Genomic DNA, 21,723 nt, shown 5'->3' on the forward strand with positions numbered 1-21,723 from the left:
GACAGAAGTCCGGAAGATGGAGCAGCATGCAGTGGGGACTTGTCCCCAGCGCCACCTGCACAGAGCCCCTGGCCAGCTACACTTCTACCCCCATTCACCTCCGCTGCCGAAGGAATGGCTCCAATCCCACCCTTTCTGGTGGGGGCGTCTGCAGGCAGCATGTAGAAAAGTGTAGAGATGGGGAGAAGCAGCTCTCGGATACCACAGAAGGCAACGACAGCCTCATGAGAAACATGCCTCTGCATTGCCCTGGAGGGTGACAGAGCTGTGCACGGAGCGCAGTTAAAGGCCAGGTGCCCGGACTCAGGAACAGGATAAAATAAATGCATTTTTCTTTGAATTAAATATGCTTTAAGGGGCACCTTGGTGGCTCAGTCGGTGAAGCTTAAGTCCCTAAGCGTCTGCCTTCAGCTCAGCTCACGTCATCCTGAGGTCCTGGGATCGAGCCCCACATCGGGCTCCCTGCTTAGCGGGGAGTCGGCTTCTCTCTCTCCATCTCCCTCTCCCCCTGCTTGTGCACTCTTGCTCTCTCAAACAAATAAAATTTAAAAAAAAAATAATAAACGTGCTACAAATGAGGGGAAAGTCCTGGTAGGAGTGGAGGCTTTGTCCTCTCATCTAACTTTCATCTCTCTCACATGAGCTGGCCCTCGGCTCAGAGCAGAATGCCAGAGAGCACCATGGAGATCCCAGACCCACCACCCTCTCGGGGAATTATCTTCCTGAGGCCCTTTTCTGATTATCAAAGCAAACTCGGCTGACCCAAAAAGAAGCATGAAAAGCTGTTAAAACTGCCCACAATCCCCAAACCTGGAGGTGACTGCTGGTTATACTTCGATGTCTTTGTTTTATAGCCACACAGGCATATATACGTCTGCACATACAGATCTACTGAACAGGATAGAGTACATGCTTTTTTCTGGAGCCTCCTTAGCTGCAGAAGTAGTGGTTCCAATCCAGACCCCTCTTGTAGGGGACTCTGCACCCAGCGCGGGGGAAGGTGAAAGAAAAGGGAGAAGCACGTCTTGGGGGGCAGGGGGAGTAGTGATAGATACAGATAGATAGAGATTTATTTACCAAATCAGAATCGTGGCACATCTTTCTTTCCAACATTTGTTTTTCACTTAACGGTTAAGACCTGAGCTGTCTCATATTCATGTTGAGAATTTGATTTCAAATGACCGTGTAACATTCTGTCACGTCAACGTTTCAATTGACTTAACTAGTTCTTCTATCTGACTGGGCATTTAGATTATTTTCAAATTTTTATTTTCACATTCAACATCGTATCAGTATGCACAGTCTTCTGAACCACGGCCAAGAGTGAATGTCACCGTTAAAAATATCCTAACTGGGGGACGCCTGGGTGGCTCAGTTGGTTAGGCGGCTGCCTTCCGCTCAGGTCATGGTCCCGGTGTCCTGGGATCGAGTCCCGCATCGGGCTCCTTGCTCGGCAGGGAACCTGCTTCTCCCTCTGCCTCTGCCTGCCTCTCTGTCTGCCTGTGCTCGCTCGCTCTCTCTCCCTCTGTCCCTGACAAATAAATAAATAAAATCTTTATATAAAAAAAAATATCCTAACTGGTGTGAAAGATCTCTTGTTTTGATTTCTATTTCTTTACCTACCTGGACAATGGAACCTTTTTTTCAAGTTACTTATTCAGTTTTTGTTTCTTCTATCATGATTTAGCTATTCACATTCTTATTCAAGTTCACTTGTGGAATATTCCTCTTATCTTGTTTTGTGTTTGATAGTAAGGATAGTAACCCAATCCTTTGTCATACTTATGATCGAGAGTATTTTCTCTTGTTTGTAGTTTCTCTTTAAATTTGTGCCAGGTGGTATTTCAATGATCAGAAATATTACGTTTTTATATATTGAGATCTTTTCCACTGGCATGTCTTCTTTTTCCTTTATTCTCAAGAAGGTCTTCTTTATTTTGAGGTAAGATCTACAGCCATCTATATTTGATTCTATATCTTTTATAGTTTTCAAAAATTTAAGTCTTTAATCAACCTTGAGTTTATTTTGGTACGTATTGTGAGGTAGGTGTTTAAGTGTAATTAGTCTTGTGTCTCAGCTTCAATGTATACTCCTTCCCCACTGATCTGAAAAGAATACCTTTATCAAATACACACACACAGAGTTTGTATGTTGCCTGTTAAAACTGCTGGTCTTGGGGCACCGTGTGGCTCAGTGGGTTAAAGCCTCTGCCTTCAGCTCAGGCCATGATCTCAGGGTCCTGGGACTGAGCCCCGAATCAGGCTCTCTGCTGGGCAGGGAGCCTGCTTCCTCCTCTCTCTCTGCCTGCCTCTCTGCCTACTTGTGATCTCTGTCCGTCAAATAAATAAATAAAATCTTTTGAAAAAATAAAATAAATAAAACTGCTGGTCTATTCTTATTCCCATCTAACATTTGATTCTGGCTTTATAACACATTAATAAATGCAGTGCAAGTTATCACTCATCTTTTTCTAAACTTTCCAGGGAGTCATCACCTGTGTATTTTCTCAGTTGAAACGTCGTAATTTAACTCTCTGCTCCTTTGAGTCCCGGATGTACTCCCCTCATTTGGATTCTGAGAGACTTACCCTGTAACTTCGTAATTCACTCCTCTTTTTAAAAACCTAGTTTGAGTGAATTTCCATTCCGAAGGTTTTCTCTCAGCCCTAATCTTTACTTCCTGTGTCTGTGATCTTGTCTAAACCTTCAACATCTATCATCTTTAGAAAGACCTTGCTCTGCATCATTAAAAAAAGCCCATGTTTATTGCCTTACTATGTATTTGGGGGCACTGTGCTATTTAGCTCTCTTTAAAGCCCGACAAGATTGGGGCACCTGGGTGGCCAGTTAAGTGACCCGCGGTCCTGGGATGGAGGGGATGGAGCCCCATGTCGAGCTCTCTCCTCAGCAGGGAGCCTGCTTCTCCCTCTCCCTCTGGCTGTTGCTCTACCTGCTTGTGCTCTCTCTCTCTGTCAATTCAATAAATAAAATCTTAAAAAAAAAACCCTAAAAGATGGGTAACAATATCATCTCCATTTTACAGATGGAAAAACCTTGGCATAGAGGTTAAGTCCAAGGTCATACCGCCACTCTGTGTTAAGAGCCAGGATTCAAATTCTGTTCTCGCACACCTACAATGCTCTACCATATAGCATTTAAAAGAAAGTGAAGGCTAAATATTGTTTCCTTTAAAAGTGAAAATTAAAGGGGCGCCTAGGTGACTCAGTCGTTGGGCGTCTGCCTTCGGCTCAGGTCATGATCCCGGGATTGTGGGATCGAGTCCCCCATCAGGCTCCCTGGCTCAGCATGGAGCCTGCTTCTGCTTCTTCCTCTCCCATTCCCCCTGCTTGTGTTCCCTCTCTTGCTTGCTCTCTCTCTCTCCCCCTGTCAAGTAAATAAATAAAATCTTAAAAAAAGAAAGTGAAAATTATAGCAACCGGAGACGGACTTCTGGTTTTGGAACTGAAAATGACACAAGAACCAGCAGGTCATGCCAAAGGGAGGCTGCTATGGCAGAGGACTGATGGGCTTCGACTACTTGGGTCTGAATCCCAGATGCGTTCAATGGATGAAAGGTAGAGGGTAGAAACCATGTCCAGCACTCTTTCCCTGACACGTATCAAGTCTCCTCTTCATCTTCATCTGTTCATTTTTATACCTTTTATACCTTTATACCTTTTATACCTTTGGCACCAATGGGGTCCTCGCAACCAGTTTATTTTTTTATTTTTTTGAGATTTTCATTTATTTATTTGAGAGAGAGAGCATGAAAGAGAGAGAGAGCACAAACAGGGGGAGGGGCAGAGAGAGAGGGAGCAGCAGACTCCCCGCTGAGCAGGGAGCCCGATGCAGGGCTCCATCCCAGGACTCTGGGATCATGACCTGAGCCAAAGACAGATGCTTAACAGGCTGAGCCACCCAGGTGCCCCTCACAACCAGTTTAATTGTCATATTTATCTTACAACAGATTGCATCTTAGAATTGATGAAATAAAATATTAAGTGCATAATAAATGTGTAGCTAGGACACAAGATGTCCACTCATACACTCAAGCACTATTTATTCCGTGTGAACTATGTGCCAGGCTCCATTCTCGGGACTGGGACAGAGTAGTAAACATGGCAAAAATTCCAGCTCTCGGAAGTTTCCCTTGTAGGGGTAGCAGCCATCCATGAAACATAGATTCACAAGCAAAATGTGTGGTTTGCAGATGGTGATAGGAGATGAGCGGTAAATGAAGCAGAGGAAGGGGAGCGAAAAGCGGAGGCGGGAGGGGGGTGCTATTTTTACAGTGGTCAGGGAATGCTGCACTGACTGGGGGACATTTGAAAAGAGAACTGAGTGGGATGACAGGGTGAGCCTTGAGGGGAGCTAGGAGAAGACCTTTCCAGGTTAAGGCAGAGCAGGTGTGGGGGGCCTCGAGCACCCTTAGGGACTTAGAGGAAAAGCCCGAGGGCCGGTCTGGCTGGAGCGGCGTGAGTACAGAAGAGCAGTGGATGAGCTGAGAAAGGGGGGCACTGCAGAGGGGGCTGGAAACTTGAAGTATGTGGGTACAGATTTCCTGAAATCCTCTCGAAAAGGCTCTACATCTGAGAGCAGGAACCGCATATGGGAGCTCAGAACCACCTAGAAAGGACTGCTGGGTATCATGGCTACAGGGCACTTGAAGCTGGGGGATGGCTTGGGGGAGGGATGGCATTAATTTAGGCAAAGTGAGGAGAGAGACAGTTCCATTTAGTCTCTTAAACACACTAATGCACAGTCAAAATGATTCACGGTGCAGAACAGTTTGAGAGCAGAATGATGATACGTGATCGGAATAAACTAGACGAGGCTCCTCTGGAAGAAAGTGACATTCAGAACTTCCCATTACTAAGGAGGCATAGCACAAACGGGCCTTGGCTTGATCTTTCAAAAGCCCTGTGGCCACAGCATCCGTCCGCCCCGTGAGTGGGCTGGACAAAACTCGTTCTAAAGAACATTTCTAGGATGACCACACACAGGATAGAAGAGTACAGGAGCCAGATTTCTCTAACCATTTAATATAAGGCATATGGTTGTTGTTGTTTTTTTAAATCTATTGTTCTTTAGAAACCAGAATGCACAGTGGTTAAGAGCATGGTCTTTGAAGGCAGACAGAGCTGAGCTCAAACGTCAGGTTCGTCACTGACTTCCTGTGCGACTTTGGTTAAGTAGCCAAGCTTGTCATGTCATCTGTGAACTGGGAACCACACTGCACCACCTCAGAGAGTGGCTGCGAGAATTAAATGCAATAACGTGTGTCAAGTGCACAGCTCTGTAACGGCTAACAGCCACTACAGCTTTTTCCTACTAAAAATGCATCGTGTTCCAAGAGGCCTCCTGTATCTTAGGCAGATCTCTTGAAACAAAGGGACTCAAGTTTACGCCGCCATCAAAATACACACAGAGAGTAAAAGCAAAGAGAAAAGAAAGCATTTCCTCAGAGTCCGAAAGACACTTCTAGACAGAGGACACACACTGGGCTTAAAAAGATGAACCCCCCATGTTGACTTTTCTTCCTCCAAGTGGGCTTTGGAGATACACAGTAACCCTCCCCGCCACGTAGAGAGAACCACTCTTCTGTCAGCCACATCCAAGTGCTTGTTTTTTTCCGAGGTCCCACGAGGTGCGGAACTGTGAAGCAGTCAGTGAAGACAGCTTCTACCAAGAACACCCTTGCCAGTCCCTCAAATGCAGGTAAGGCCTTTTTCTTTTTTTAACTTAATTAACAGCCATTAAACGTCTAACAGAAAGCGAAGCCCTATTACTCAGGAGCTACAGTGAGAACCAGTGTTCAATTCCATCTGCCACCCGCAACGCGCCCAATGTAAAAAGGAATGTGTTGTCATTTAACCCAATGATAGAACATGTGGGCATCAGACTGGGTCACAAGGAATTTAAAGGAACCTGTGGAAAACGGGTAGCTTCTCCTCTGCTGCCCCTGCCATATCCCCGAGGTACATCTTGCTCCGAATGGAATGAACTTCACAATGAGTGCTGTTCGTTTAAGGAAAAACAGACACATGCTGTAAGTCCATTTATTCAGAAGCTCTTACATTTGTTTGATTTCCACATTTTCTTTTCAGTGTTTTCTTGGAATTTTCATGACCACATAGGCCCCCATATTTGAAGTGTCTATACTAAAGGTCCCTAATGCCTTCTTCCTGGTGGCACTGGGTTAATTTGCAGACCTATGAAATCATAGGATTCCTACTGACAATCCAATCTGAATTTGAGGAACTTAGATCATGCAAATCAATCCAAGCTCTTAAGGCTGAGCACACGGAGTAAAAATGAAGTTATCCATAGTGATATGGATTGTGTAACCTTTATTATCTCTGAATCCACTGGTCTAAAAATCACACAAATCAGATTAAACAGGAATACCACAGTATGCTTTATTTTGCCAGTATCCATTAGTTCATCAAATTGATATAGCCAAAACTTTAGGTCGCAGCAAACATCAGTTCTTCCAAAGAAACTTAGGTGAAAAACAATCCTTTTGTCCGTGAGTTCCAAGTCCTACTGTGTGATCCACTGTCATACTGACGGAAAAATGAACTCAGTGAGCAAAACTAATTGAATCCTCAAGTTCACAAATCTGGGGCCTTCCCATATTTTATTGTAATTAAAGCAGCTTTTGTTTTAACCCTCCACAAATATTTTGCATTTTAATCTTCATTCTCAAGCAAGAATTAAACACATCTGCTAATTACCTAAGATAAAGCCATGATACCTAATGAAAAATTAGTGCTCTTAGCCTCCTACCCAGAAGGTAGGAAACTTTTAAGTGAAGCCTTCATTTTCTATGTATCTGAATTTCCAGTTCATATACTTAGCAAGGTCACAAGCTGATTTACATAATCTGGCTTCCCAATCATCTCAAAAATATTTATTGAAATTAAGCCACTGTTCTTTATGGTGCCATCATTTTGACCAAATAACAAAGAAGCAACTGTTTTCACAGGAGAACATTTTAAAAGAAAACTTTCTATACTTTGCAAATAGAGGAGAGCTTGAATCTGCAAGTCAGAGCTGGAGAGTTCTAAGGGGATGTAACTGAGCAGTCTAACCCTATGCCATGTTGGAAGAGAAAGATCTTGATGAAATCTCTTCCTTTTTAACCCAATTTTCTAATTCTAGTTATTGGCAAAGAGTTCTGGCATCAGTTAACGGCAACAACTGCACTGGGCTGAGAGGTAGACTGGGACTTAATCCTTGGATTTAATAGCAAACTAACTTTATTTAAGGTTTAGGCTTCATTTTGTAATCCATGGAACACTTCCGAAGCGAAGGCAGATCTTTGGAGACTTCTGTTTTTAGTGAGAGAAAAAACAGCTCAGTAAAATCAGCATCTGCCTTGTACTAATAATAGGTGCAAAGTAGCCATTTGGGCCCTAGAGAAATACAGCCCTGCGCTTCCAAATCGAAGGGCAATTCAACAGCCTAGCCAACCAAGTGGCCCTGGGATGAACGGTCTCCAGTACCTTACTCCGGAAGCCAGGCCATGAGAGGTCCCTAACGGGATAAAAGTCTCTATCAAGATCAACAAATGTACAGTGTATTCGCAGTCTAGCTTTGGCTAGGCAGCCACCTGACTGATAACACTTCAGGGCCCACTAGCCTCTAGAGTTAGCACTTGCTGCTGCAAGAAAAAAAGAGATCAATACATTAAAAAATGTCAATTAGAACTTATTCATATAGGGAATGGGAGAGTGCAGGAGACCCACAAAGTATAGAAGTGTTTTGGGGGGGGTTGGTGGAGGATGAATTCACTTTCTGAGTAAGTTAAGGCTCTAAGGGAAAAAAAAATCTAAATTATAACCCTAAAAAACCATAACCCATCCTATAGCAATACTTTAAAAAAAAAAAAAGCTGAAGATCTTACTTCATCCTGCAGCATAAATATCAAGTCTGAGATAATCAATATATTCCAAACTCCAGAAGGCAAACAGAAAAAAAAAAGACATCCTTATTGAAATAGAGCTGCCGCTAACGGTAATGAAGAAAACAGGCGGACTGTTGCTATTAAGCACATACTGTGAAGTCATTTCTTTCTCACTTTTTTTGAACAGAAAAATACTAAGCAGATTTAAATAATCCTGATCAGGAGGTGAGGAAAGGAAGTCTTATTATGAATCAAATTTTATGCTTGCCACCAATGAAAAGGAATTCATGATGTTCTTGAATTTATTTCCCCAAGCAAGTTAAATTCTCTAACAGCTTTGATTTTGTAAACACTGTCAACCAAAGTAGCAAACACAAGTAGCTACAACATATAAAATTATTCTTCAGTAAAAATGCTTTCGTAATTGAATCCAGAGGCTTAAAATCATTATTTACTAAAAAACAAATTCTAAGCCACAATTTTTCTTCTGATAACACTTTAGCAAAGGAAGAAAAAATAGAAAAAAAAAAGGAAGAAGAAATTGGTCCTAATACTTTTTTTTTCTTACGTAAGTGCTACTCATGCCCAGGTTAGCTAGCAATTCACTGAGGTTAGTCAGCAGATCTTAAACAATTGGCTGCACAGAATTTCCTGGCATCTGGCCAATGGAAATGTAACTTCTGAGAGCAAAAAAACAGCACTAGATTTAATTGATTACACAGACTGATAACCAGTACGACTTTTCCTTCTTCCAATCATATAGGAGATAAAGACAACAATTATAAGGAAGCCCAAGGCCACACCCACTGCAACAGGAATAAGAAAGTTGAGGTCAGAGTCAGCAGAACATTCTTCAGCTGTTAGAAAAGAACAGACAGAGAGCAAGGAAATTAGTAAGGCAGGCAATTAAGCAGCAACAAGTAAAGAAGCATTTCAAAAGTGAACACAGATAAGTCTTTAACAGCATTACCTCTATGTCCCTATTTTCTTGATATCCACCCAAATATTTCTAAGGAACCAATCCTCCAATATCTCCCATTATTATTACTTCATCTCAGATACCTAATTTCCTCAGTACAAAAAGCAGAAAGGAAGAACAAGATCTGTGCTCGCCTAACATGGGAAGATTTTATGTTTTGTTGTCTAATGACACTGTGGAAAAGAACCATCATCTACACTTAGCACCCCGCCTGCATGTTTTCCCACTCCCATTCTCCCCTGCCACAATTATCATCAACATATAAACAAGAATTCTGCAGGAGTAATAAAATTTAAGTTAAAATGGACTTAGGATCAAGAAAATGCAGTATAGTTTTTTCCCCCACATGGGCATTAGGTTGCCAGCTTATATGTGATTATTTGTAGCTGAGCAGGGACCTAGAAGAGTAATAGAATCCAACACATCGTAGTCCATTCCGGGACTGCCAGGAAGGCAGTGTGTATGTCGATTTTGAGCTCTGGACTCAGACAGAACCGACTTTGCATCTCGACTACTTCCATAACTAGCTAAAGGACTTTGGTCAAGTTACTGAAACCGGGCTCGTGTTCCTCGTCTGTAAAAGGGGGATAATCATGCCTGTACTTAAGGTATTTGAGGACTAAAGACAATTCTATTTCTAAAGCATCTATCACACATCAGGTGGTCAACAGGTGATCTTTCCCTTTTCCTTTCCTGCCATGTCTGTGATGCCATCCAAGGGTTAGGTTTTGAAGTAGCAAACAGAGATCAAAAGCCAATATTCAGTACTTTCAAAAATTACTTAATTGACATCGTGTTAGTTACTGTACTATACTAGTTAGTATAGAAGCTCAAAGCCCCGTTCTGATCTCCTAATTTCACGTTTTTGGTTTTTTTTAAAAGATTTTATTTATTTATTTGACAGAGAGATCACAAGCAGGCAGAGCTAATTTCACGTTTAAACTGGTTTTACTAGTGAGTGACTAGATTTCCTTGGGATAATTGCTATCAAAATGCTAATGTGGTGTTGCTGCCCACCAGATATGTAACCTCCATGAAGTCACTCCCTTTCCTGTGAAATTACAGGGTTAGAGTCAATCATCTTTAACGCCCTTTCCAGTATAAGCCTAATGCGATGCACAAGATGTGGTATTTGGTGTGATTTATGACTGAGTGATAACTTGCGCTTTTTCCTCTAATTTTATCTTTTGTTCCTCTTGCACGTTTGTCATTCATTAAAAACACAACACAAAACAAGAAAGAGTTGCTAAGGTTCCAAGTACATGAATTTCAGGAAAAACCGTAGCCTTTATTGGAAGGATTCACCGTATTTCACGGAAAGCCTTCAGAGAAAGACAGCTAGCTGGGTACCAAGATACTGTAATCAGTGGGTTACAGAAATTCTGAACGAGCCAATATATACACAGAAGGAATTAATAAAATAATCACTTCAATGTGAATGTCTGCTCCAATCCACTGATTAAGCTTCCTTCTTATTTGTCTATACATTCAGTATCTGAGCAGTCCTCATGGCAAGGAGGGCGCTTCCATAGAGGCTGATTATCTAGCTCATTTTCATGCCAACAGCTTTTCTCCACCCCCCATCTATGCTCTGCCCCACGGGGGCCTTCATAAAGAAGCAAGAGCCTAGTTGCTATGCTTCACTGCCTCCCTTCTGAGATTGCTGTTAGCTTACATTTCATAAGTAGCAGTCTGATGGCAACACTAAATAGATTTTAATGCTCTAGAGATCAACAAGATGAGGTAGAGAAACACAACACAATCTGTCCTAATTAGTTCATAGAATATTTCTATCTTTCAATGCTAATCAGGCATCCAAAGAAGAGAAAAACACAAGGGGGAAAAAAGGCCAGTGGTTACATGTGCTTGCATCTTCTCAGTCTCTACTGCTGAAAAAGAAACAATTTTCCTAAAACTCTAGTTCTGAAGCCAGCTCAAGTTCTGCTGTGGCCCCTTGGGGCTGTTTTTTACCTAGGGGGAAAAAAATCACAAGCCCGAGATACGGACTCCATCCTTAAATTGAACTCAAAGAAAACAGCAGAAGTCATATAACCTAAAAAATGTTGATGGTCCTGAGGACGTTCAACTGAACACCGAGTTTGAGCGTATCTGATGGGCACTTATGTCACATCGACATTTATTTAATGGACTGTACACAAAAGTACTGTGGTGAGCTTGAATCAGGATAGTTCTCATACATTAAAACAGAACACCGGTGGTGAAACAGTATTTATTAGTTCCGCTGAGAGACAACTGCATATTTTATTCTTATAACGGCCACGTTTATAAACTTAAGGCGTCTTAGGATCAAAATCTGGCTGAGGCCTCTTAGGACAGACCTTAACACATGCACACCGATGTGTTTCTAACCAGTTCGTCTTCAGGACCAGTAAATATAGCATTTAATTTTCAGCTGAGAAAAGAGAACAGTCTATTCATAGAGACGTCTCTCAAAATGCTGGGACTGATTTCAGAATTACCATTTCAACATTATCAATCTTAAAGAGCAACGTGTTTCAAGATGGAGAGGCAAGAAAATCTCATGCGCGTGTATTTTTATGTCATCGATCAGACTGCAGGTTCTAAAATTGCTCATATCCAGCGTGATGGCGCTTCAGACCAATAAAGTAAGCCAGCAACACTAGAATAAGTACTCCTGCCAACGCTGCTCCCACCGCAATGGGCACAAGGAAGCTGTCGTCATCTGCACTGCAGTCTTGAGCTAGACGTGGAGAAAGGACAATTGAGAACAGGAACAATGACACAATTTCAAAGCCACAAATGTTACGTTAACACACAGCCTTGCCTTTGACATCGCGGTCATCAGGCTTTGGCCTTCCTTACCAGCGAACGAAAGGTTCCACGAAAGTGATCCTCCAAGGAACCAAATTATACATTTTTAGGTACCCCGCTCCCCACCCCCCGCAAAACACAGTCATTTGGGATGAAAGACAGATTTTCAATTGATCACCGACTTCCCAGATTCCTTAAACAAAAGATAATGGGTAAATATAATGAAATCTTTCCTTGATGATCGCCTGTGGGCTCTCAGGGGGCAAACCGCTGATCACGTAGCAGCAGCACAGCGCCCAGAACACCGCTGATTGTGAGGTATTCATGAAATGAACCGAACGAAACGGAACAACACCAAGCGGACATGCGAACTCCACGCCCCGCACTCGAGGGTCCTTCAGTGGGAGAAAGGGCTAAGCCGGCGCGGCTGGCATGACCGCTTGCGTCCAGCATGAGTCAGACAAGAGAAGCAGTGGTTATAGTCTTGGAAAGGTGCTGTCACAGGGTCAGGCAAGGCGCAAAGTGTCACGGAAGCATTTCGGAGAGACACTCGACTCAGCCTTCTTACACAAGACATACTTTGGGAGGGGACACTGGAGCTGAGCTGTTGAGGATGAGTAGGAATTCACCACCCAGGTAATGGGGGAAGCGTGTTCCAGGGACAGGAAACAGCACAGACAAAACTAGCTGGAGAGGAAATGCAGGCAGAGCTGGCAGAGCTGGGACGGACCGAGGGGTACTCGTGGCTGGAAGAGCCAGGAAGAGGGTACTAGGACCAGCTCACAAAGGCACTGTAGGCTCTACGTATGTCCGCCTTACACTGATGGGAGGAGTAAAGAGTACAGTGGGATTTCAGGCAGGGCGGAAGTCATTCCAACAGGAGACTGGAAAGGAGGCGGCGCCTCTACTGCTAGAGGCCAGAAGACCAAGAATTCTGTCCTGACCTGAGTGACCTGGGTGAACCAAGCGCAGATGCAGAAAGGGACAGCCTAGATGCAATAAGAAGGCAGAACGGACCAGGTGGGTGTTGGAGGAGTGGTGCGAGGTGATACGATGGCTTCCAATTCCCCACTTGAGTGACTGCGTAGATACTGGTGCCGTTCATCCCAATAGGGAGTACGGAAGGGAGAATGTATGTGTTCAGTTTTGTCGGTAGTTATTTGTGTGGGGGAAGGGTCAGGAGGGATAAGTGCAAGAGGGAGACGTTCAGTTTTGGACCTTCTGGGCCTCAGATGCCTGTGTCCCAACCGGGTGGCAGTGAAAGAATGATGAAACTGAGTGGTCGTAAAAACCAGGGACACGTTTGTTTCTCAGCAAGGGCAAACAGAATCTAAAAAGGCTCAGAGACACAAGCCTCGGGGACACTCCTATTTGAGGAATAAAGGGGCAAGAAAAAGAAAAAGGCAAGTAGACAATGGTGCCACAGAAGCCAAGGAAGGGAGTTTCGATTAGTACGGGGGAAGAGCGAGAGCTATTAGAGAGGCCACGGGGTCTGGCGACATGGAGGGTACTGGCTGTGAGGCAGATCGCTGCTGGTTTAGGAGCAAATGGGAAGCGATCATTTAGGAGACCAAGAACTTGGGTTGGGGAACATCCAGTGGTCATCCCGAGAAGTTTAGAAGAGAGGGCACGAGGGAGGGAGTCAGAAGGTGAACCACAGGGTCTAGAAAGTGTATCTTCAGGGTGGAAGACTCAGATGCGCTTGTAGAATGAGGGCAAGAGCCACAAACAACTGACCGAAGCCAACAGTACGAGGTCTCCCGGGAGGTAGGTGAAATGGGATCCCAGAAGCAAAGGCAGGGAGAGTGGAGAGGAGGAAGGGGTGGCACCTGTAGACGGAAGGCAGCTGGGATGTTGAACCCCCACTTCTGATTCCCACATCCTTGCCTCTTATTGCCCTAGTTCTCCTCCGAGCTCACAATCTACCAGGGGTGGATAAATCAGATAATCACGCTTATTAGAACTGTGTCAAAGAAAGAATGAATAGACTGCCAGGCAATTCTGATTGTGCCCGCATTTAAGAAATGTGCCAGGCTTTTGCTAGCCTCTGCGTAATAACTGGGAACAAGACGCAATCCTGGAGTTTATGGACTTTATGATATCAGCTTTGGCTGCCAGCTCGGTGAGCTTTTTTACTTGCTTCTTGTTCTGTTAGAAATCCAGATAGCGGAGACTGCTGGATGTGACTTGGTATTAAGAGCACCCAGTTAGCGGACTCCTCCCCTTCAATTTCCCAAATTACTACCCACCACATAAACCGTTAGGTGACACGAACCATAAAGTATTATGCCTTGGATTTAATGTAACTTGGTTTTTAAAAAATTCATTAGTAGATTAATTTCTTATTCTGGCAACAGATTCACAGTCCTCCTTTTCCCAAATTGGGTTTTTGACCTAGTACTGAAACAACTTTCATAAATACTGCCAATAAGGCTTTCATGTAAGACAAATATTCCCAGAGTAGATCAAAAAGGCAATTCCACTAATACAAAGATCTTTCTAGATGCTGTCACTTACTTAAAATGCTCTCAATTAGTATGTGAAGTATTAATTTATAATAACTATTGATTTTATGAATTCAATATATAATTTTCAAATATAATTTTATGAATTATAAATTCTTTAGGTAATGGAAAGACACTTTGGAAAACAGTAATTTTAATAGGATCACATCCTGAGGAAAAGAAAATCTCATTCTTTAAGTCATTTCCACCTGATTTGCATAATGTACACTGGAAACCAAACTGAAAGTATTGGTGGGGGGGGGACAGTGTATTTGTGGAAGAACTTAATGATTAATTACAGAAGCAGTGAAGATTTTTAAGGATAAAAGTTTCGTGGCCATTGAAATGTCAATGTAAAGTTTCATGAAGATTAAAAATACTGTTAATCCTCATTTTTCTGTTAGCTCAGAAATTTTTCAGATACAATTTTCAGTGTGAGTTGGAAAGCTGAGATACACATTTGTAATAAAATATAAAACAAATTCATCTTTTTGCCAACTGTATCAAAATTTCTATTTGGAAGAATCAGCATTAAGAATCATATTCTTGGGGTGCCTGGGTGGCTCAGTGGGTTAAGCCTCTGCCTTCAGCTCTATCAAATAAATAAATAAAATCTTAAAAAAAATGAGTCATATTCTTATGTGACATCTTATTATATACCTTTTAGATCTACAGTCAAACTGAAGTATAGGACATGAATCTGAAGATACTTGAAGCTACTCAGTATGACCCAAACATGTCTTTTACTAGTTTTAAAAACAAGATATGGTAATTATTGATGCAGAAAGTTAATTACCAGAGTAAAGGAGATGGGTGGGAGAGAGATGAGCCCAAGACAGTGTAACCTTATCTACTTAAAGAAATGGGGATGAAATGCTATCATCTTAAAAATATTTTGAGTCTTACAAGAATTCTTCCTGAAACATGCAAGAAACTTCAGATGGCACATGTACACTGTACATAAAGTATGTTCTTGATTTTAACTAGTAGCTTATCAGATTCCTTCTGAAAATCCTCAAATTTTCATTGTAATGGAAACTATCACTCACAGAAATTAAGAGGAACAGGATTATAAAGACCTCAGTGGGCCCCCAGATGAAGAAACTGAGACCCCAGAAGTTAAGCTGCTTGGCCAGTCGTAGAGCTGGGAGTTGTGAGGATTAACTGGCAGTCAGGGAGCTTAAGTGGGGAGGCCAAAGGAAAGTTACTAGCCAGGCTGCCAAGTTTTTGTGTGTGGGAAGCTATGGGAAACTTGGAAGGTTCAAGTTGTTTTAGGGTGATCTGACAGTGACTGCACACAATCCTATTTTGGTTTAGATCAACAGCCAAGTCGGTATGGCAGCAACGCGCACCTACTGGGGATCAGCCTCAACTGAGAGGGGCTGAGGAAAAGTGAACGAAGAGATACTCTCAAGCTTTCCTATGAAATACATATTCTAGATCACTGGTTTTCTGATCTACATACCAGATCCCACCAGGGAACTTATGCAACCCCCCCCAAACACGTGCACATCCGTGCTCACACACGCAGGTACATGCTTGTACACACACACAAGCCCAGACCTGCTAAGTGAAATTCTCTAGGAATGGAGCCCGGCATGTGCCTTTTTCTAGCAAGCTTCCCAGGTGATTCTTATTCTAGCCAGCCCAGCATCAGTATAGACCTATCTATGCATAGGACCATTTTTCTAGATGGTAACACACAGAATATTCTGGAAATCATTTAGTTCCACTTCTAAGCTTTTCTAAAATTCTCCCTTTTGGAAGAAATTGTCATTATGTAGCATACAAAATTTTTACTTTAACCAACAGGAAAAAATGTGAGCAAATATCCTTAAGAAATAAAAGAATCTTTATTGTTTGTTTTAGAAGCAATATGTTAAGCAAATGGACAGGCAAATATCTAAAGAGAAACACCATACATCGACTAGTGGTTTAAACATTTGAAGAAAAAAAAAAACATGGAAAGTATTTACATGGACCAGTTTCTTTATACAAATGCTAAAACATGAAAAACACCCAGAACCAGATAGCAATGTTAGACCATCAAGGTATAAACCCAGTAAAATGAATAAAACTACAAAAGGTACAAAGAACATGTGGCTACAGGAAATAATAGTGTGAATAAGAGTATATAAACTGGCCCATGTAAAATACAAAAATACTCAATGAAGTCAGAGTTTCTATAAACAGTGCTAATTAGAGGTATTTTAATATGAATTAAGTATATAATCTAAATGTAAAACCTTTTAGAAACATGAACAGCATTAAGCTAGTCCCACCTGCTTGTGCTTCCAATTTTTATTTTCCAAAAAAAAAAAAAAAAAAAAAAGGCTGCTCTGTTTCGACTCATGAGAAGTATCTAACGTCTATATTCTTCTAAGCATTACCCATTCATATAAGGTTAACAATCCTACACTAGAGCATTATTTAAGTAAAAAATAAGTTTTAAAAATCAGATTTATATTTAGTCCTCAAAAGGTGCCTTAAGCTGGCAATGCAGCTCAATGTAGCTGTAGGGGAGGGGCTGGTCAGGAATCAGATTCCGAGCCAGTAAGAGTTTCAGGCTACTCTAAGCTGAGAGCAAATTTAAGTGGAAGAAAATTTTTACCGCTCCAATGTAACTTGAAAGATACTTACGGACATACACATGCTAGCATGCAATTGTGGTGTGTAGAGCTAAACTACCAAATTAATTCAACATCAGTAATTGTTTGAAACCCAAATGTCCCATTTTCTAGTGAATATGGGGGCACATCATCTCCCACCCCTAAAACACAAGCACCTTCCACATAGGGGTGCATATTAACAACTCTTTAATATTTACTCAGCCATTCCAACACCAAAAAAAAAAAAAAAAGATCTCCTGGAAGCAGCGTGAAATCCTTTATGTGTTAACTATCAAGCTGAAATGTTTTGCTTTCTCATACAAACATTAGGTAGTGCACAGTAAATGGACAACTGGTGCATCTCCCAGGGCACAAAACCGATCACAAAGTACATGAATGAATAATGATTCTACCATAATGAACAATAATAATGCTAAGTTTTGATTAGCACAGAACCATTTAACGGTGAAAGCCAATTTAGTAAATGCTGTGAGTGTCCATGCAAGCTGGAAACAAGGAACAACTTTTTAATGGGGTAAGAGAAGACCAAGACTTTTGGGTTAGGTGCAAGTTACTTGCTAAGTAGAAGTGCGCTTCTTTAGCAGAGTTCTAGGACATCCTGGCATTTCTTCTTTAAGAAAGAGAAAAGGAAAGGAGAGAAAAGGAAAAGAAAGGAAAGGAAAGAAAAAGAAAAAAAGAATACAACATCCTACCACTAGCAAAGATACTGCAAAGCTGAAGAGAAACTACATTCATTTTAGCAGGGTACCTTAAGGCCAATTTACAGGTACGAAGGACTAATGCCCCAAATTGGCACGGCCTAGCAATTATCTCTAAAGCACCTAGAAAACAGACTGAAATGCCCAGTTCGAGTCTTGTGTCTTGCCATTTAAAAGAAGGAAAATTCCAGGTTTTTTTTTAAAGGATTAAACAAGATTAACACCTATTCCAAAATGTATACAGCTTTTGTACCTTTTGTCATTACAGCCACATTAAATACAAGTATATTCCAAAGGCATTAGAAAAGCATTCGTTGCTAAGAACATAATACCAGACTCTATGCGAATCTACTGGCATAACTCTCATAGGTCAATTATGCAGCAATGCCAAAGTCGCTAAGTTCACCTGCAAACAGAATCACAAAAAAATACAAAAGGAGCAAGTACAAATCCACTGTAGGGTGCACAGTCTCAATTTGGACTACATGCAGGGGAAAAAAGAATCTCTTTTTGAAAACTGTTTTTCCTCAACTGTTTGCTTCTAGTCAGAATACATAAAGTGAAAACACTGAAATCCTAACTCAAGATAACAGAATGGAGTCAATCATCTAGGTGACTTTACACATGCGTTTTCCCATAGAAATTAACGGTTTTAAACTCCGTGGTTGAGGAAACCAAAATCAGGGGACTAATTTGTAGTTGATATTTTCATGGTGTTTTTATTTATTAAAAGTCTGAAATCCCCCACACCACCCATTCTAAAATGAGAACTGCAGCTAAATATACCTGAAATTGAACAGTACTGCACGTTGGAACTTGTACTTGCTTTATTATTTTGTAACAGAGATCACATGGATTAGTATTACAGAGTCTGATATCCGGCATAGCTTTTTCTTCTGCCAATTAGGTAAGCAATCACTATAACGATAATCAAGCCTGAAAGACCAGCACCAACTATAATTGGTATTAGAATGGTGTCATCGTCCAGCGAACACTCCTGGGCTGTAGGTGAGAAAAAGTGTGTAACAAATAATGAGTATAATAAAAAAATGAATGTCCAAAAGTAAAAGATGTTGATTCAAAAGTCAGAAATGCTCTTACAAAATCAACTTTAAGGAACTAAGACCGGTATATTTCAATGATAAAGCTACGAAAAAGTATGGATTGCTCTAGAATTAAAATCCTCAACTTATTTGTCTTTTCTTTTGTGTATGTACATTCATATATATGAATACACACATACTCATTTATATCCAGGAGTAAATACACATGTATGTGTATGTATTTCATATTCTAAGTCCCTTCCAGAATAAAGGAGTGAAGAGGGGCATCAGGGTGGCTTAGTCCATTAAAGCATCTGACTCTTGGTTTTGGCTCAGGTCATGATCTCAGGGTCCTGAGATCCAGCCCTGCATCAGGCTTTGAGCTCAGCAGAGTCTGCTTGAGATTCTCTCCCTCTCCCTCCACCCCTCGCCCAGCTTACGTGCATGCTCTCTCTCTCAAATAGATACATATAATTTTTTAAATTTTTTTAATCTTTTTTAAAGAAAAGATTGTATTTATTTATTTAAGAGAGACCAAGATAGCAACAGAGAGGACAAGTTGCAGATGAGAGGGAGAAGCAGGCTCCCAGCTGCACAGGGAACCCAGTCTGGGGCTCTATCCCGAGATCATAACCTGAGCTCAAAGCAGACATTTAACCGACTGAGCCACCCAGCCACCCCAATAAATAAATAAAAACTTTTTTTAAAAAAAGAAAAGAAATGAGGAGAGCTAATTCTAACCCATCTCTATATAGTCAGATTAGCCTCTTAGTGCTAGAGTGAACGTCTTTTGGGAAACTGAGAACAGATCAGAAAGGTTTCATCAGGGGATTAGAACCACGCTGACTCTGGAATCTTTCAGAGCAGAGAGCAAACTATAGACTGGAGGCCGTATCTGGCCCAAGAGCTAAAAATGGCTTTTCTCCATTTTTATTTAAATGGCCAAAAAAACCCCCAAAAAAACAAAAGAAGAAATTCTGTGATACATGAGTATTATATGAAATTCAAATCTCAGCAGCCATAAATAAAGTTCTATTGGAACCCAGCCACACTCATTTATTTATTGCCTGTTTATGGCTGTTTTCGTGCTACAACAGGAGAGCTGAATGAATAGTGGTGACAGAGCTCTTATGGTCTGCAAACCTGAAATGCTTCCTGTCCATGACTTACAAATGAACTCTGCGCACCCCCGACCTAGAGTGTATGATCTTAGTGGCTACAGAAGTCAAGAAACGGGGACCTCTTACTGATCTGCGTTGTGTTTACTACATTTATTAACCTGGCCAGAGCTGGCAACCCACGGGGGCTAGCTTTTCTATTTCCAGAGAGTCATCTGATCCAGTAAAATCCATTCAACGCTCTTTGACCTGATTACAAGTCTACTTCCTCCTCCTGCACAGGCAAGCGTCAGCGGTGTGTCTTATCTACAGGTACCCAGGGTCGGGAACCTAGCCCTGCGAACACATTACACGTTCATTACCGCTATCGAATGTTGAGTATTCCTTTGGGTACCATTTTTAATATGACATACATAAAAACCAAGGTTTCAAATTCGAGAAAAGAACACAGCTCATCGCTATTACGGCTGACTAGATAAACAGACTCGAGCTGGTATCACGCTGCAAATGATTTTCAATTCTAAACACCAATCTGGACCTAAAATTAGGGTAATAACGGAGGGGAGCTAGATAAAGACTCAAAAATAAAACTATGAAAAGGATTAAAATAATTGTAGTACATAAGCAAAACCAACACGAGGGAAAATGAATTCTTGAGAAAAATTTCTAAGTGTGATTAACCTCTCTCGTCACGAGAATGGTAGGATGAAGATCCCAACTTACCCGGGCCTAACCAGGTCAGGCTGGGGACCCAGAGCCACTGCAAAGGCGGCCACGTGGCTCACGGCAGCACACAACTGCCACACTGCCTTCTAAACCATAGAATTAATTATTAAAAAGGAGGTGGATGGTTTGAAAAGCTCTGCTCAGCAGAGCTGTGATCCACAAAGCCCCAATTTTAAGTAAGCAGTTTAAAAGGACAAGTCAATTAAGGAATTTTACGACTTTTTTTTTTTGCCTACGTGCAAATTTTAATCTGGTAACGGCAAATGCATCTTTCATATTCATATAAACACACTACCATGAGCCCTCCACAGAAGGTTTCATTAAAAATCTAATAGATACCACCATGAGCCCTGAGCAGATCTTCCAAAACGCCTCATGCACACTGGTGTTATGCTTTTAAAATGCTCCAAGTCACGTGGGATGGCCAAAACACTGTCCATGATATTTGAGGCTTTGCCTAACCGTCACCTTCTGTCTTAACAAAGTAAGACCAGACTGCTTTTATTTGTGTATGAGAATATTTCCAATGAGAAGAGGGCCCCCAGAAAACAGATCCCAGATGCTCAAAGTTGCCATCCTTCCTACAAACTAAAACCCAGAAGGGAGGGTCTATGAAGTGACGCTCACTGAAAGCTTCCATTGGTTTTAAGAACTTGGTTGCAAATGGGTTTCCGATCCCCACACACAAAAAGTCCACTTTGAGCAAAATGATGGGCCATATACGGAGTTCACAGAACTCGCTCAGAGCCACGTGAACGCTCCAACAGAGTCACAAGAGATGAATTCGTATTTCTCTATTTCAGTGCTTAAATTTCCATAAGTCAAAGGAAAAGCCACCTATTAGTCAACATAAGAACATAAATTATTGATAAAACTTGCTCAGCTCTTACCTGTAGAGTATTTTCCTTCCATCACATTGAAAGGCTGAACCCTTAGATCAAAGGTATTTATCTGAAATGCTCCAGACACTGAAACGGTCTGCTCTTTGTTGCACATATAAGAACTTCCCAGGGGGGCATCCCAGTAGCTCAGATTGTTATTTGCAATGCTGAAAACTTGAAAGAAAACAAACATGTTAGGAGTTTTTTTTTTTTTAAAGTAGGTTCTACACCTAACATGGGGCTTGAACTCTCGTCCAAGATCAAGAGTCGCACATTCTACCCACTGAGCCAGCCAGGCGCCCGTTTCTAACTTCTTATTCTACCAACAGAAGAAATGGGACAGTCCTCAGAATTTTTCAGTGAATATGGGAATTTTTCAGTGAAGTGACCCTGGGGTACAGGGTCTACCAAAAAAAAAAAAAAAGGCGATTCTTAGGATCAC

At 41.6% G+C, this 21,723-nt stretch overlaps 1 protein-coding gene across 2 annotated transcripts in view; it reads right to left on the bottom strand.

Annotated features, from left to right (window-relative positions):
- Window positions 1-11,033: 11,033 nt before the first annotated feature.
- Window positions 11,034-21,723, bottom strand: part of LOC111157273 (lysosomal associated membrane protein 2) — a 34,779-nt gene continuing 24,089 nt past the window's right edge. The window contains exons 8-9 of one of the 2 annotated variants that reach the window (XM_022518563.1): window positions 21,291-21,455; window positions 11,034-11,610 (exon numbers count right to left, since the gene is read on the bottom strand). In XM_022518563.1, the coding sequence (XP_022374271.1) occupies window positions 11,471-11,610; window positions 21,291-21,455 (305 nt within the window). In that variant the 3' untranslated portion in view covers window positions 11,034-11,470. Of the gene's footprint in view, window positions 11,611-16,027; window positions 18,516-21,290; window positions 21,456-21,723 lie in introns of those variants that run through there. The other variant, XM_022518565.1, reaches the window with a different exon arrangement.

This window comes from Enhydra lutris, unplaced genomic scaffold (assembly GCF_002288905.1).
Source record: "Enhydra lutris kenyoni isolate GAN:26980312 unplaced genomic scaffold, ASM228890v2 scaffoldscaffold53, whole genome shotgun sequence".
Taxonomy (NCBI): Eukaryota; Metazoa; Chordata; class Mammalia; order Carnivora; family Mustelidae; genus Enhydra; species Enhydra lutris.